Raw genomic sequence first — 16,624 nt, 5'->3', positions numbered from 1 at the left:
CTTGGAGGTAAAGCCTGGGAGCTCCCACACATCAGTGTATGAGCACATATGTGCACATATAGGGACATGCACACACATGGCTTTGATAAAGCCACAGCATACAGAGGACGCATCATGCCAGGGAAGTGGCAATGGGCATGCGCTTTGGAGGCAGAACTTACCTCTGACTCTCTTGGGCTAAGCTTACCCTGTAAAAATGAAGTCCTAACCATGAGTCTGATATGTTTGCTGTGCAGGTTAAGTGGAATGATATGAACTGGTTAGGCTTTGAGTATGAAACGTCTCCTGCAGGCTGGTGTGTTGAACCCTTGATCCCTGTTGGTAACACTGTTTTGGGAGGTGGGAGCCTCACTAGAAGAAGCTGTCACTGGTGTGTGTGTGTGAGTGTATGTGAATGTGTGTGTGAGTGTGTATTTGTGAGTGTGTGTGATTGTGTGAGGGTATGTGAGTGTGTGTGTGAGTGTGTATGTATGTGAGTGAGTGAGTGTGTGTGTGTGTGTGAGTGTATGTGTGTACACATGCTGGGAGTGACCTTGGAGGATATAGCTGGCCTCCACCCTCTTCCTCGCTCTGCTTCTTGTCTACCATAAGGAAAACAATTTCCTCTTTGCATCCTCCCATTTTGTGAGTGGAGCTAAGTGACCATGGAGTGAACTCCTTGGGACTCTGAAATAAATATTCACTCCTTTTAAGCTGTTTCATCAGGTCTTTGGTCACAGCGACAAAGAAAGAGGTGAACATATGCACAGAAGTAAAGAATGGGATGTGGCAACATGGCAAACACCAGGCAAACGGTTATCCTTATCGTTATCTTTCCACTCATTTTTGAAAGCAGAGCAGAGGTCACAGTGCCAAGACACTAGTTGGACTGCTGCTCCTTCAATCATAATTGAGGGCAAACTTCTCAGCGCAATCCTGACCCCTTCTGCTTGTTTTCACTAGAGAGAAAAACAGCTACTTGTTGTATGTGACTTCTAGTCAGCAGCAATACTTATGATCCCACATGTATGTTTAAACCCAGGAGTTAGAGAACAGTTCCAGGACACCTAAGTTCTGGCTTGCTTTCTGCCTACATTTCAAACGGTACTGTTGCTTGGTTGGTGCAAGATTCTCTCATCGTAACTACCAGGTATCAGCCACTCACCATCAGTTACATGCCTTTCTATAGGAAGCATGTCTTCGTCTTCACATTGGCCTATAGGTTAGGTATTTTTCTTCTCCCCATTTTATAGATGTGAGGCCTGAAGTACGAAATGATTTACCTATGGCCAAGTGGGCCCAGGACGTGGAATGGAAATTCAAACCTGGTTATCTCTCCAGTCTCCTCTTGCTCTGGCAAACCGTGTCCTGCTCATGGTCTAGTGATGGCCTGAGCTCTGGAGTCATCATAACTTGTAGCATGAACTGATTCGGGCCCATGCTAGCTTTGCTGAGCTATCCCATGCTTCCCACACACCCAGGCTCAATGCCAGCCTCCCGAGCCTCTGTCCTCCTTATTCCCACACCCACTCTTCACAGCAACTAGGCTCAACTCTGGCCTAGCTTGCATCCTCCAGCCTGCTAATGAAGAAAGTGTTGCATGGTTGACATGGAGACGATGAGATAAATCTTACTAGCTCTGGTCCTGCCTGCCTGTCACCTCCCCATCTGTTCTCATCTCTGGCAACCTTTGGCCTCACTGCTGTTTTCTGCCAACTCTTTACTTTCTTCTTTTTGCTAAACAATAGGCTCTGGAATTATGAAAGACCAAGACTGGGGGTGCCCTCCTCTGCTTCTTTCCCTTACCTCCCAGATGGTACTAGACACGAGATTCCCTGGTTATACTCCTGCAAGCCAGGAGGCGCATCTCACCTTTCCTTGGGGGCAGAGGATGAAAGCTGGAAAGCTGTTCATCCATAAATGCTTTTTGGAAAATTAGGCTGAAGGGACTTGCATTCAGACCCACACCAAGACCATAGGGTTGGTAGGCACTGCTGCTGTGGGTTGAATTGTGCCACAGAACAGTTCCTTATTAAGAACAGGGAAGGTGTAAGTAGATAAGAGGAGGTATATCTCAGCTCATTTTCTGTTGTAACAAATGACCAAAGACGACTGGGTGATTTGTAAGGAAGTCTATTTTGACACATGGTTCTGCAGATGAGACATTCCAAGAGAGTGGAGTCAACACTGAAAGAGGGCCTTGTGCCACCTCAGCTCCAAAAAGAAAACATCAAGATGAGCAAGTGGGGGGATGGTGAGAGTTAGAACACCATGAACAGCTTCATTTCATAACCCCTGGGACCCCTCACTCCCCCAAGATCTGCTTACTGTACTCTCAAAGAAAGGCAATACATCCTCTAAGTCACCGGATCTTCTGCAAAACACCATCCTTGCTGTTGAGGGTGATTTGAAGCATCCATCAGAAGTAGACTGGCCCCTAGTTCACTCTGGTGAGAATCTATGAGATCTTGGAAATGTAGACACAATTACCGCTCCAGAGAGAACATCATATAGAGTTGAAGGACCAGAGCAGCACTTCTCTAAGCCAAGGGGATGAGAAGAATCTGGTAACCACGAGAAGCTAGAGGAGGCTCAGGGAGCCAACCCTGCCAGTACCTAGTCTCCTAGACTGTGAGGGAATACATTTCAGTCAGGTAAAACGCCTCACCTGTGGGGTTTTGTTACACTGATCCAACAGACCACTAAGCTGGAGAGACGCCCAGATACATCATCTGAAAACTCATGATGAACCAGCCACGGGCAATACCAGGTGAAAGTAGCTGAGATGTGGGACTGTTGCCTGAGGGGGAGAAGGGAGGCTGCTCCTAGATAGCTTCCAGCTGCAACCCCAGGGTCTTAGAGTTAGTTCTAGACTGGAAATACCTCATCCGGATTAAATTCCCAATCGGAGGCCACGAGAAGTCTTTGGCTGTGCCTGGGGAGAAGGGAAGAGGCTGGAGCTTGTTGGAGGCCCACTGTTGCCTCCAAAACTCGGCTTGCCATTTTTGTAGGCTCTTCGGTCTTCTTGAATTTGAAAAGTATCTAGCTTCACCAGTGGAAAGACATGTACAATCTATGCTGGAGTTTCATTAAATATGTATGTACTATTATTGTGTACACTCTCTTCTGATTTGAGAACGCTTAAGATAAAGTCATTTTTGTGGACTCAGACACTGTACCTGCTGTTGGGTAAAGCAACCTGGCCTTGTGGAGTAAGAGAAGTCGACAAGGGAATCTCAAGATCGCCCCCCCCCCCCAGCCCTGCCTGCACTGTGTGAGACTGCACAGGAAGCCCTTGGGAAGAACTCCAAGCACTCTGTCCATCCATTAAGACCATGGCAGTCAGTGCACAGGTTACATTTCAAAAAGCTCAGTTTGCCCTGCTCTTTACCTTTACCTCAGATTGAACCAAAAAAATAAATACTCTCAGGTACAGAAAGAGTACATTGCTGCATATTGGCTGGTACCACCTGCAAGGGTAGAACCATAAATCCATGTCTCTTCCACCAAGGCACTGAGCACTGTCAGAACTATACATAAAACATCTTCCTCTGAACCTGACTGGCTGGCTTTCCTGATTTACAGCATGCTCGGTCTCCAAGTTAAATACCAACAGAAGCATCCAAAAATATATTCTCTTGCAGCCCTATCTGAAAACCTCACGACCCAAATAATGCCTGCTCATTCATCACTTACTCTTCGATACCTGAGTGTCGCTCCCTGAAATACACCTCTACAGAAGTGTCCACTAAATTCCACGGCACCGAGGAATGAAAAGCAGACTCTCCAGGTTTAAGGTCTAAGCATGTTTGAAGTGACCATATTTCCAAAATGAGACTACACAATTCAACCAGTCAGTGTCTGGCTCCTTTTATTGGGACTTTTGCTGGCTTCCCTTAATGGAATATTGAGTCTATCTTCCTATTATGCATATCTCTGAGCAATAGGTACAGTGATAATAAGTGGAATCAACAGACCCACACCAAGTAGTTCTCCCTAGAAGCCATTAGGAAGTATCTGTGTTTATGCAGGATTATTCTCTGCAGGGAATCCAGGAACACAGATTTCTAGTCAGTGGCAATCCACTGACATGTAAAATTGTTCCCTGCTTCAGATGGAATAAGCATGGAAGGTAGACTGGCTCTGAACAGTGAGATGGGTTCATGACTACTAGATAAATGATATCTTTGGGCCTTTGGTTTCTCATAAGATGAAAACACTGCCACAGTGATCAGAATTCCACCTCCATTCCTATCTTTAAAACAGGACCCGGATTTTACGAGGTAGCTATCCAACTGGAGCTGACTGTGTAGACATGTGACTTCATTCTCAAGAGGACTTCATGCTTAGATTCCTTGTGCTTGCACATATGATTTGGAGATGAAGTCTACATAGAGAATATAGATTACCTGTGTGCAGAGATGGCGGGCATGGCTTGTCCAGTTCTCAGCCTCCCTATCTGCAGCCTTCATAGGATGCCCACTTTGAGGTCACTTTCTGTGCTGCCAAATTCTCATGCTTGGTTCCCAGGCACCCGGTCATCAAGTTCTGCATCCGCTTGACTCAAATTGAATGGGAGCTGCAGCCCTGAGAGGTACTGCATTTCCCAACTGAACCAAACTTACTTTGAGGGTCAAAGTTGTTCTAAGAAATGCAGATGATCAAGAAATCTCATCCCACCCTTTCTTATTGATGTTACTTCTTTGGGTGAGCCTACAGTTCACATGGAAACCACAGAACATTGGCCCTTTGTTTCTTTGAGTTTTTCATATTCACAGTCACTTGGCAGAATTGTAGAGATACAGGTAGAATATACATATCAAGAAATGAAACAGTAGGAGAGTGGACAGGGAGGGAATAAAATATGGAGTATAAATAAATAAATACATAAATAAATAATTTTTTAAAAAGGAATGAAACAAAAGCATTTTAATTAGTTTTCTCAGTTTCCCTGTTTAGAAAGAATAAAATGTGCATTTATAAGCTAAACAAAAATTATACAGAAAGAAGTCCTGAAGGGGCATGTCCAGGCATGAGAGGGCTTGAAACAGAGATGTGAGGGGCAGAGAGGGGGTGGACTGGAGAGTAAATGACTCATACAGAGAGAGTAGATATGGTCGTTGCTTTCCTTTACTATAACAAATACATGTGATGAATTAAGTTAATAAATAAACTATGAGCTCATTTTGGCTTATAGACTAAAACCAAACCACTGCATGCATGGTTCAAGTGTATGCATGCATATAGATGCAGACACATGAGTGCTACAGGGTACACATGGTGGTCAGAGGGCAGCCTCAGGTATTTGTTTTTGACTTCTCCCTTGTTTGAAGTAGGGTCTCTGGTTTGCCACTGCATATGTCAGATTGCCTGCTGGCCCATGACCTTCTGGATTGTTTCCGATCTCTACCTTTTACCACAGGATCACTAGGTACATATTACTACCGTGCCTGGCATAACATTGTTCTGGGTATCAAACCCAAAACTCTTGGCAGGTACACAGCAAGCACTGTGCCTCCTGAGCCATCCCCAAGTCCCTTGATCACAATTTTCAAGGTTTTTGATCAATTGGCTCTGTTCCTTCGAGTCTGTAATGTAGCCGTGAGCTTTTCTACCCAGCCTCTTTGTTCCCAGAATAATGATTCAGAGGCTTAATTATTTATGAATAAATGCTTAGACCATAGCTTCGGCTCATTCCCTGACTAGCTCATAACTCACTAACCTGTTTAAAGCATTCTATGTCTTCCACACGACTGGTTACCTCTCCTCAGCTTCATATGTCCAACTTCCTCAGAGTCTGGGAGCCAATCTCTCTCTTTTTACTCTTTTCCCCAAATCCTATCTCTCTCTGGCAGATGTTCCATTTTCTGTTTCCTGCCTCAGCTAATAGGTCATCAGGTTTTTACTGACAGGTGATGCTTTCACGTAATGCACAAGAGATTCTCTCTGCACTGTGATGAGGCAGTATATCATGGCAGGGAGCACATGGGGAGGCAAAGTTGCTCACTTCACTGTGGTCAGAGGACAGAAAGCAAAAGAGGAGGGAAGGTTGGAGACCCAGTGCTCCCTCCAGGTCACTCCCAGTGGCCAGAACTTCTCTCCAGGCTCTACTTCATAAGGTTCCAAACCTCCCTAGGGTGGTGCCAGGCTGGGGATTTCAACACAGGCCTTTGGGGGGGGGCATTTCACATGCAAAGTCTAGCAGTGGCTCCCTGAATTTTTATTTTCTTACTGGGGTACAGCTATGTGCAGGTGAACCAAGGGTGAGCCATGGCTCCTAAGAGCTTGGTTGTAGAGAGGGCTGCAGCCATATAGTCATGGAGATCCCATGCTTTCTTAGTTCTACAAAGGTCATTTACTGAAGTATTAGCAGCTTTTGTTGGAACTCAAACACTTGTATTTGAAGTGGAGTCTGCTTCTCATCAATGGTACAAATTGGGAAGCAGCTTTTTTTTTAATCCTGTGTCTTAGCTCCCACAATTATAAAATGAAGGTATGCACAGGACTTGCCTCTGCCTCTGCCTGACTGTCCTGCCTCTCCCTTCCTCCATTCACTCTTTCCCTTTCTCCTTCCTTCCTTCCTTCCTTCCTTCCTTCCTTCCTTCCTTCCTTCCTTCCTTCCTTCCTTCCCTTTTTCCTCTTTCTTTTTCTTTTTCTTTTTCTTTTTCTTTTCTTCTTCTTCTTCTTCTTCTTCTTCTTCTTCTTCTTCTTCTTCTTCTTCTTCTTCTTCTTCTTCTTCTCCTCCTCCTCCTCCTCCTCCTCCTCCTCCTCCTCTTCCTCCTCCTCCTCCTCCTTCTTCTTTCTCTCTCTCTCTCTCTCTCTCTCTCTCTCTCTCTCTCTCTCTCTCTCTTTCTCTCTCTCCATGTAACATTTGCCACTGGCAATAATTCCTCAGTGTTTTGTTTTATTTGCCTTACCAGAAAGATTTCTTTATTCGGGATCTTAGCCACCGCCGAGGCCCCCAGGTCTTTTTGTCAGTTGTGCATCAAGACAGCTTCCACATTGATGAGCTTCTCACCCTCCCAATGCTGTTGGCAATGCTTCCGAGCCCCAAATCAGACAGTCTCAAGGCTCTGGACTACATATGGTTTATTTTTACCTTTTGGCAATTATGTTTGGTGAAGGAAATAAGGATCTCAGGACCAAGCCCCACCTCTGCCAGGCAGTCACTGTGGTTCACTCCATTAACTGGGCATGTGATTTGAGTCTTGACCAACTTGAGAGTTTACTGAAATGAAAGCAAAGTCACGCAGGAAATGCTGTATTCATTACTTTCTCATTGTGGTGACAACAAACCTGGCAGAAGCAACCTAGAGAAGAAAGGGTTGATTTGGGCTCGCAGGTTGAGGGTGGCATAAATATCAGGAGTAGCTGCAGCTGGGCAGTAGGGAGAAACTCAGAAACTGGTCACAGGCCGATGGATACTAATGTCCACTCTCTCCTTTTCAATCCCAACCTGTGGCCCAAAGCTGAGAGTGGGGTTTGCTTCCACGGTTACACATCTCTAGAATTATTCTCAAATACATGCCCAGATGTGTTTTCTAGATGGTTTCAAATCTAGATTTACCACCACAAGCTCACCTCTTGTCAACGACTTGAGACTCAAATGTATTGCTTTTAAAAAAAATTTTTATCTTATTTTAAAAACTTTCTTAGAAAAAAAAAGTTGCAAAACAAGTCACACAACAAAATTAACCAGTCCGATTATACAACTCAATGGACTTTAATACAGTTAGAACAGCTACATGAAATAGAAGCTGTGGAGTTACAATGGGGTTTTATATTTTTACTATGGAATATGCTTTTATGTACATATCCTCCACAAAAGTGAAATGTTTCACCAGTTAAAATTAGCATCCTTTTCCTAACTTGTGTTTAACGATAGATGTACACGTGTAAGCAAGTACACATGTGCTTTCAGCATAGCACAGAAAAGAACAAGAAAAGCCAAGTATTAGAGGAGGGGGAAGGACTGAATGCTGGCAATGAGCACTCAACTTTTCAATCATGTTATTCCACCCCTGTCTTCCATAGGCTCATGGCTATTTCATAGTACAAAATTAATCTGTTTTCCAAATTCAAAAATCCACAGTCTTAACAGTTTTAGTCTTAGTCAAAACGATCAAAGCATCATCGGAGACTCGAAGTGTCACAGGGAACCCAGCAGAGATGACCACTCAGACACAGTGACTCTGCAGATACAATGATAGCCAATTGAAAGTCTTTATTCCAGCTGTCTGGGGTGACATTCAGATATTCAGGAACCCAGGTCTAGTCCCCAGTATCCAGAACATGGGGTTTTTGGAGGTCTGTCCTGGCATCTCACTTGGCAACACTGGGAGTGAGGTACACATAAGCAAGCAGGTTGGCAGAGCTAAGATGAGTTAACAAGGACATCCTGACCTTGGGTCCTAAACTAGAGTTGGTTAATTTTTCATGGGACTCCCCATCAAGGAGATGAAATTCTGCTTAAACCCGAGATGGCCTCAGCAACAATACAAACTGGTGGAGCCTGTGCATGGTCTTGCCCAAGGGACAAGAGCTTACCTGAAGCTTCTTCTCTGTTGGCTGTAGTTGGCCATGCAGAGGATGCAGGATTTGATGTGGGTGGCAATGCAGTGGAGGATGTGAGCCTGCAAACCCAACCACATACGAATAACAGTGAGTTCTGCTGTTTAAGCTCTCCATGTAGGCTGCACTCCTACAGCTGTAGTGCTTTCTACAAGCCTTTATGGCCAAATCTACTTTCCTAGACAGTTGTTTTCCTGTAGGAAATCCTTTCATAGGCTGTCTCAACTCAGGCTATCTTCTTTCTAATGAATTTTCATTTCTATAAGTTGGAGCCTTCCACAGGTAGGATCTTATCTTTAGGGCCCCTTTCTTACTGCTGTAGTAAAGAGATCAGGTTTTACTTCCAGGGCACTAAACCTCTTTAACACTTATGGCTGCTTGTCTGCATCTCTAAGCTCACACTCTTTTTCCTGCCAAACTGCACACTTTGCAGGTCTTTCTGTTTTCTCACACGGTAAAGCTGACTGCATAGTGGGCAGTAACCACACCAGAGCCTGGGTGTCATCTGGAAATGTCTTCTGCCAAACAACCAAGTCTGTTTCTTTTTAAAATTTAACCTCACTCAAGTTTTCAGGACATGGGCAGAATGTAGCCAGATTCTTTGCTTGTAACAGGAACGCTTTCTAGTCCAGTTTTCAGAGTCCTGGCCTCTCTGAAGCCTCATGAGCTATGCCTCCACTGTCCATGTTTCCCTCTGCTCTGGTCTTCTGAGCTCGCACTAGAATGGCCTGCTGTACCAAGGTTTCTACATTCTAGGCCTTTTCTAGAAGCTTCTAATTTTTATTACATCCATCCACAAAAGTCACTTCCATAAGTCAAGAGCCACACGGTCAGATCTGCATCACATCAGCCCCACATCTGGGTACCAACTTTCTTGTGGCTGGTTTTACTCATGTATAAGAAGCAAGAGAGTGTTTGTTCACCATTTGCCTGGCTATAGACTATCACCTCTTTTGTGGTCTGCCTTTCCTGCCCCAGCTGGCAATATTTGGTATCAGCCCAGGTCTCCCCTGCCTTGCCTTGGCCATAGGAAGCAGAAACGACTCTGTTAGCTGTAGCACATTTCCTTGACTCTGTAAGATACCCATTTAATTCCTGTTCTGTGCTGGGCGACATTTGGTGAGTTGCCTTGTGCAGTGCCTTGCATTAGGTATGAGGTAACTGATTGGATGCATACGCATATATATGCATTGTTAAATTGCTCAAGACAGGGAAGGAACATATAATTTAAACAAGTTAACCTTAAAAGGCTGCTTTTCAACTCCAGCTCAGAGTTGGATAATTTGAAATTCTGATTTCTGGCCTCTGGATCAGCCTAATCTTTCTGAAGTGGATTTAGGAATGTAGTCCCATCCACCCCATAGTTACCACCACCATTTACAGCCTGCCTTTACCAAACAAACAAATTTGAGGAAACCAGAAAAATTCTAGGCAACCAAGCCCCAAATTTTCCATGATTATTTCTTATCATGATGTGACCAAGACATAAAACTTCTTGGCTCTAGTTCAATGCCAGATGATGATTTTGCAGCTGAAGAACGTCTGACACATGGAAACAAAGTTTAAAAACTCATTTTTATAGATAAATATATAGAAAAAGCATGAGCTGTATCTGAGGACATTAATCCCATACTATCTTTGTTTTGAGATACCTGGCACACAGCCATCCTACAGAGGCAGACCATACCAATCTTGTTGGAACAGCTATAGTTGTTGGTGAGCCAAGGACCACTTAGCCTGCCTTCAGTGACCCAGTGCCAACACCCACATCATCACCAGCCATCAAATGGGACATATTTCCACTATTCCCACAAGTCCTGTATTCTCCCTATGCACACACACTACCCCTTGTTATAAAGCCCGTGCCTTCCTGGTTTGTTCTTCCTTCCCCCCTTGTTAAGAAGCAGCCTTTATATACCTCCACCCACGGAAACCTCTCCCATGATCTATTGCTCAGTGTGACTTTGTGGCATTCCTTCGCCCCGATCTGCCAAGAAACCCTAACAACGGTGCTAGTGGGAATTTTCCCACAGCTCTTCCATTAATTTAAGGAAGAAAATAGCATTATGAAAGAGTCTGCAGTTTCCTGGTGAGTTGTTTATGCTGCCTCACTACTAGCTAATGTTGAGCTAGGAACTGATGCCTTCTCCCTGGTCCCAGTTGAGTAGGCCAGACCTTAGAGAAGGAGGTTGGGTAGACTGAGTCACAGATTCATCCGGATGCTTCTCTATTACACGTAGTCCTGTGATTGCAAGGAGGCATGGAGGTATGTTAGATTTTTTTCTTTATGCTTTGTTTTAATGTATGTCTGTGTACTGTGTACATGCCTGGTGCCCAAAGAGGAAAGAAGAGGGCATTGCATCCCTTGAAACTATAGTTTCAACACAACTCTGATCCACCAGGCAGGTACTAGGAGTCGAACTTAAATCCTCTGGAAGAGCAGTCAGTGTGTCCTTAACTACTGAGTCATCTCTCTAGTCCTGAGCATCAGACTTTCTTCTCATTGTTACAAAGAATCTTCATTGGAAATCTGACTAGAATGAGAGATGCCTAAGAGGTTAGTGAATTGTACCTCTGTGATGATATTTTCAGAGGCAATCAGATTGTGAGGACTCTAACCTAATGAGTGGATTTATTCTTTGGCAGATTCCTAGCCTGACGCTTTTATTAGGAGATGTGTGGTAGGAGGTGAGGCTTATCTGGAAGACATAGGCCATGGGCGTGGGCATGGAGCACAGACGAGGGAGCACAGACCTGTATCTTGTTTTGGACTCCTTTTACGTTACTTCTTTCTGTTTCTTGGTCCACAAGGACGTAAACATCTCTGTTTTATCATGTGCCCCATGATGGACCAACACCTCTGAAACAATGAGCCAAGCTCCCTCTAAATTGCATCATGTAATCTGGCCACAAGGACACAGGAGTAACCAATGCAGTCACTATGACCAAATACACCAGAGAAACAATTTGATGGAGGGAGAGCTGACTCTGTCTCATGGGCTCAGAGGTTTCACTCTCATGCGGGAGCCAGGCCACACAAATCATGGCTGCCAGGAAGCAAGGAGATAGTGTTTCCTCCCTTTTCCTTCTTCTTTCTCAGTTTATCAAATAGCATCACCCCGGTTCAGGGTGATCCTCCTCTTGTCGTGCATCCTCCCTGGAAACACCCTGTAGACCTGGAGTGTGGTTTATAATCTCCTGGATCCTCAGTTCAATCAATTTGACAGTAAGAGTTAATGGAGATAGAAGGCTTACCTATCCCTACACAAATGAGGCTGTGGTTGTGGATAGCCATCTGATGACCAGACTGGGCCAGATCTGGTTGAGGCAATTTGTAAGACTGGATGGTGCTGAGCAAGGAGGTTGTGGTGGGTGGGATGTATTTTTATTCCTCGATATAGTTTACATACAGCACTAGTCTCATACAGGATGAAGCATGCACACCAACACTGTCAGCTTTGGTAGCAAAATCTTAGAACAGTGGAGTCCAGGTATCTTTGGCACAAATCAGAGATATAATGAAGAAAACACCTGATACAGTGATCAAGTTATAGACTAAATATATGTTATCAAAATAGGTGGTGGGCTGGAGAGATGGCTCAGCAAGGGCACTGACTCCTTTTCCTGAGATCCTGAATTTAATTCCCAGCAACCACATGATGGCTCACAACCATCTGTAATGGGATCTGACGCCCTCTTCTGGTGTGTCTGAAGACAGCTACAGTGTACTCCCATACATTAAATAAATAAATAAATAAATAAATAAATAAATAAATAAATAAATAAATAAATCTTTTTTTTTTTAATAAGTAGGTGGCTTGCTGTGAATCTGGTCTACACGAGCAAGCAACCAACACTTTATGGCTTTGTCTGTGGGTTTATGTTCCCTAAATACAGAAAGACTATTCTGTCATCTGATGGAAATTAAAAAATGAAAAATGAAGATAAAGGTAACAGTAAGGAAATTTGGAAATGTGTTGGTTTCATACCACAATTAAACTATTAATACATATCTCTTTAATAAAATTGTCTCAAAATGTCGATGAAAACTCATATTCTTCTCACCTCTGTTGTTGTCCACTTCTCCATTTAAGCCAAAAAAAGGAGTCAAGAAAACATATCAACCTCAAGAGAAAATATTCAGGCATTTTAGACATTCCAGTGGTCCGCTTTCCGGTGTAGTTCAGTATTTGACAGTGGTGGAGGACATCCTGAGACAGCCTGCAAGAGCCAACTGCAGACACCAAGGTGCATGGCTAGTTCTGTTAGATTTTCCTACTGATGAAGTTCTTGCCTCACATTCCTTACATGGCGGTCTATTCCAGAAGTTAGTACCAATTTTTCAGTAACAAAGGTTTAGGTTAAAATAATGCTCTGAGCTGGGTGTGGTGGCACACGCCTTTAATCCCAGCACTCGGGAGGCAGAGGCAGGCAGATTTCTGAGTTCGAGGCCAGCCTGGTCTACAAAGTGAGTTCCAGGACAGCCAGGGCTACACAGAGAAACCCTGTCTCAAAAAAAAAAAAAAAAAGCTCTGTTGTTTGAGCAGCACAAATGGAAGCAACACATTAAAATAAACTATCTTTTAATGGAAAAACAATCTAACTACCTTTTGTTTCTGTTTCTAATTCATTAATTAAAAATGTGCTATTGTAGGAAATATAGATGTCATTAATTAAAAACCCTACAATCAAATTAAGCTCTGCAGGTCTAGAACAATTTAGAATAATATATAGAGGTTGTCATAGTAACCCCTTAAGCTGTAATTGTGTACTTTCCTAAGTAAGGTCTAGAAACAGGATAACATTTGAGGAGATAGCAGCCCCCCACAAAGCAAGTTAAAGCTGTAACTAAGTCTACTATAACCATTGAGCAGCTCTTCCCCATGGAGAAGAAAAGGAGACAGTAAGAATACATAAAGATTTCCATGCAAAGTTCTCTACAATGGCCACTCTGTACAGTCCCAAGCAGAGGACTTGATGGGAAGAGAACAAAGAGAGATGGGCTGTTCCTAAAAAGGAGACCCTGCTGTCCATTGGTGGAGCTGAAGAAGGCCTACTTTATTGCTTCTGCATGGAGGAGGTAGGTGAAATCTTCAGGGGAATGATTGTGTTTGCCCCAGGGATCAGAGCTTACTGTTTACCCATCCTTCAACAATGCAGAGCCACCTGAACCAAACCTCACTCCTTATATACTCTTTCTCCCAGTCCTTGGTGCTGAGTGCGAGTTTACCAGATGGTGAAAACTCCTGCCTTCTTGGGCTATGGGTGGTCTTATGCTGACCGCCAACTTTCCCCTCCCCTCTGCTGTTAACTAAGCAGGACACTTTTTTAATTTTCTGTACAATTCCTTTCCTTCTCTCTACGATTATTTAAGAGGACTCAATGAGACGCTAAGTCTGAGAGTCTGTCCACCTTCATATCAACCTCTATTTCTCTGTCTGAAACAACTGTACAAAAGGAGCTAGATTCTAACAATCTACTTCCTGAGCAGATAATGTGACTCATGTGGTCAGGAAGTGTCGACTACCATAAAAATCTTGAGGACATCATTCACGGAAAGCATCTAAATTCTCAGCCTTATGAAATCCCTGAAGAGTAGGAACGGTGGTGTCCATTGCGTGGCTGTCAACTGTGCTGTGGTGGTTGCAGTGGGGCAGCTTCTCTGCCGGGCGGGTGGGGCTCTGAGAAAAGAAGGTGATGTTGTGGTTGTGACAAATACCATCAGATAGGTCTCTCTTTAGATGACACAGTAGGAGGAGGAATATGTCTGGACTCGTGACAGGTAACACATTGCAAATAAAGGAAACAATGTTCTAGTTATTCCAACTAGTTTTTATTGCTGTTGCACTGAAGACCATGTCATTGATAGGAATTCATTTGGTTTCCTAGCTGCCTGGGAAGAGTTATTTATGTCACAGGTGATGGGAGTCAGGAAAGGACTCTAATGCTAAATTAACAAGCCATTTACAGAAAAAAAAATCCATCCAACAGGGACTGCTCAGTACTTCAACACAAGGCCAAAGCTACTCTGATGCTAAGATGGGGTGGTAAAAAAGGGGGTACGGATCTATAAATGGTAGCTGCTACAGGATGTCATTAAAGGTATACCTAGCACAGATCTTTGGAAAGGATCAGTTTCTGTGTTAGGTTTTACAAGACTGCTTGCAAGACTATCTGACCACACACACCAGGGGGAGAAACCTGACTGGAAATAGTTTTCGCCAGCATGCAATGGTGTTACACAACAATGAGCACATGCTTCATGCCACCAGATTGTATATTTTTACAATATTTATTTTATTTATGTGTATGTGTGTATACGGGTACCTATGGAGGATGAGAAGTCAGATCCCGTGGTGCTGGAGTTAAAGGTGTTTGTGAGTCACTTGATACGGTTGCTGTGATCTGAACTCTCTTCTCTTCTCTTCTCTTCTCTTCTCTTCTCTTCTCTTCTCTTCTCTTCTCTTCTCTTCTCTTCTCTTCTCTTCTCTTCTCTTCTCTTCTCTTCTTTCTCTTCTCTTCTCTTCTTTCTTCTTCTTTCTTCTTCTCCTCTCCTCTCCTCTCCTCTCCTCTCCTCTCCTCTCCTCTCCTCTCCTCTCCTCTCCTCTCCTCTCCTCTCCTCTCCTCTCCTCTCCTCTCCTCTCCTCTCCTCTCCTCTCCTCTCCTCTCCTCTCCTCTCCTCTCCTCTCCTCTCCTCTCCTCTCCTCTCCTCTCCTCTCCTCTCCTCTCCTCTCCTCTCCTCTCCTTTCCTCTTCCTCTTCTCCTCTCCCCTCCTCTCCTCTCTTCTCTTCCTCTTCTCCTCTCCCCTCCTCTCCTCTCACCCCCTTCCTTTCTCTCTCTTTGTTTATCAGGTTTCTTTTTAAGGGAGAGGTACAGGTTCCAGAATAAGGTGATTAGAGTTTTGAGAGTCTCCCAGGCAATTAAGTGTAACACCTTGCAGTAGACACCTGTGGTGTTCAGATGGTTAGTATCAAACCTCTTCTACATTTTGAAGGACTCTTAAGATGATGCTGGAAGTGTGGAATAGACGACGGGGCACTCCTGTGGAACGTTCATGTGCTGGACTCTAAGGGGAGGGCTCTCTATTTGTAGCTTGGAGCAGAGGTGACAGGAGAGTGTGAGGGGCAGTAAGTGACAGGCTGTGGGTGCAGGCTCTGCAGCTCCTCTATGTTCTGTTTCCTACAGTTTCTGCTCATGATCTCTATTTTTTCCAGCCCCCTGCTAATGCTGCAATAGACTCTCTCTGTTCGCTTATTTTCCCACTTAGGCTACCCTGTGTTAATTTCTGGGGCTTGTGAGTTTATTGGTAATATACAGAGAGAAAATATTTCATTATTCCCATATTGTCAAGAAGTATTTGAAATCAAACTCAAGGGGGAAGTCAATGATTTCTTCTCTGTGTAAGAATCTTAATTGAATCTTCTCATCATTTCCAAAACACTGCACTTGCTGTGCGTTCAGGCAAATGGAGGCACAGATGATTCCAAAAGAGTTTTTCTGTCGTGAAAGAAGACTTTGCCAGGAGATCAGGAGCCTGATATTACCCTCTGGTATTTTTGCTAGGGATGATAAGGGTCAGAATAGGAAGTTCCAAAGAAGAGGCCATTGTCTCTTCTTTAAAACCTTTGCCGGGGTGTGATCAATGGGGATATTACTTCAGCAGACGCTAGGGTATAGCTGTGTAGCAGTTTCCTCTAAGATTGAAACCTTTCATCTTAGAAGAGATGACAGAATACAATAGTGTACTCTAAGAGGAGGTGAAATATCCCATTCTGCAGAAGAGCTTTTGAGCTCAGGAAATAAACAACTCAAGAGCTTCAGGAAGTCACTGAAACCAACTAGATGCATTAGACCCTTCCTTCATCAAGTGTATATAAAAAGTAAGGACTACTGAGGCAGTATCTCAGACCAGCAAAACTTCCTGGAAGAAGCAGGGAGATGAGCCACTTGGAAGAAGACAAGATCAGCTGAACTATGTAGAAGAGGCTCAGACTGCTTGAGTAGCCTGAAAGAGGCACACTCGAACTTCTTGGGTTGCCTGAAAGCTGTGTGGTATGCACTAGGCTTCTAGATT

The 16,624-nt window shown here is 43.9% G+C and overlaps 1 protein-coding gene across 2 annotated transcripts in view; it reads right to left on the bottom strand.

Annotated features, from left to right (window-relative positions):
- Nucleotides 1-7,051: 7,051 nt before the first annotated feature.
- Nucleotides 7,052-16,624, bottom strand: part of Peli2 (pellino 2) — a 160,802-nt gene continuing 151,229 nt past the window's right edge. Inside the window, exons 6-7 of one of the 2 annotated variants that reach the window (XM_006519742.3) lie at nt 8,527-8,612; nt 7,052-7,207 (exon numbers count right to left, since the gene is read on the bottom strand). In XM_006519742.3, coding sequence (XP_006519805.1) covers nt 7,156-7,207; nt 8,527-8,612 — 138 coding nt within the window. In that variant the 3' untranslated portion in view covers nt 7,052-7,155. Of the gene's footprint in view, nt 7,208-8,113; nt 8,172-8,526; nt 8,613-16,624 lie in introns of those variants that run through there. The other variant, XM_011245231.2, reaches the window with a different exon arrangement.

This window comes from Mus musculus, chromosome 14 (genome assembly GCF_000001635.26).
Source record: "Mus musculus strain C57BL/6J chromosome 14, GRCm38.p6 C57BL/6J".
Lineage (NCBI taxonomy): Eukaryota > Metazoa > Chordata > Mammalia > Rodentia > Muridae > Mus > Mus musculus.
This window is presented reverse-complemented; position numbering and strand designations above follow the sequence as displayed.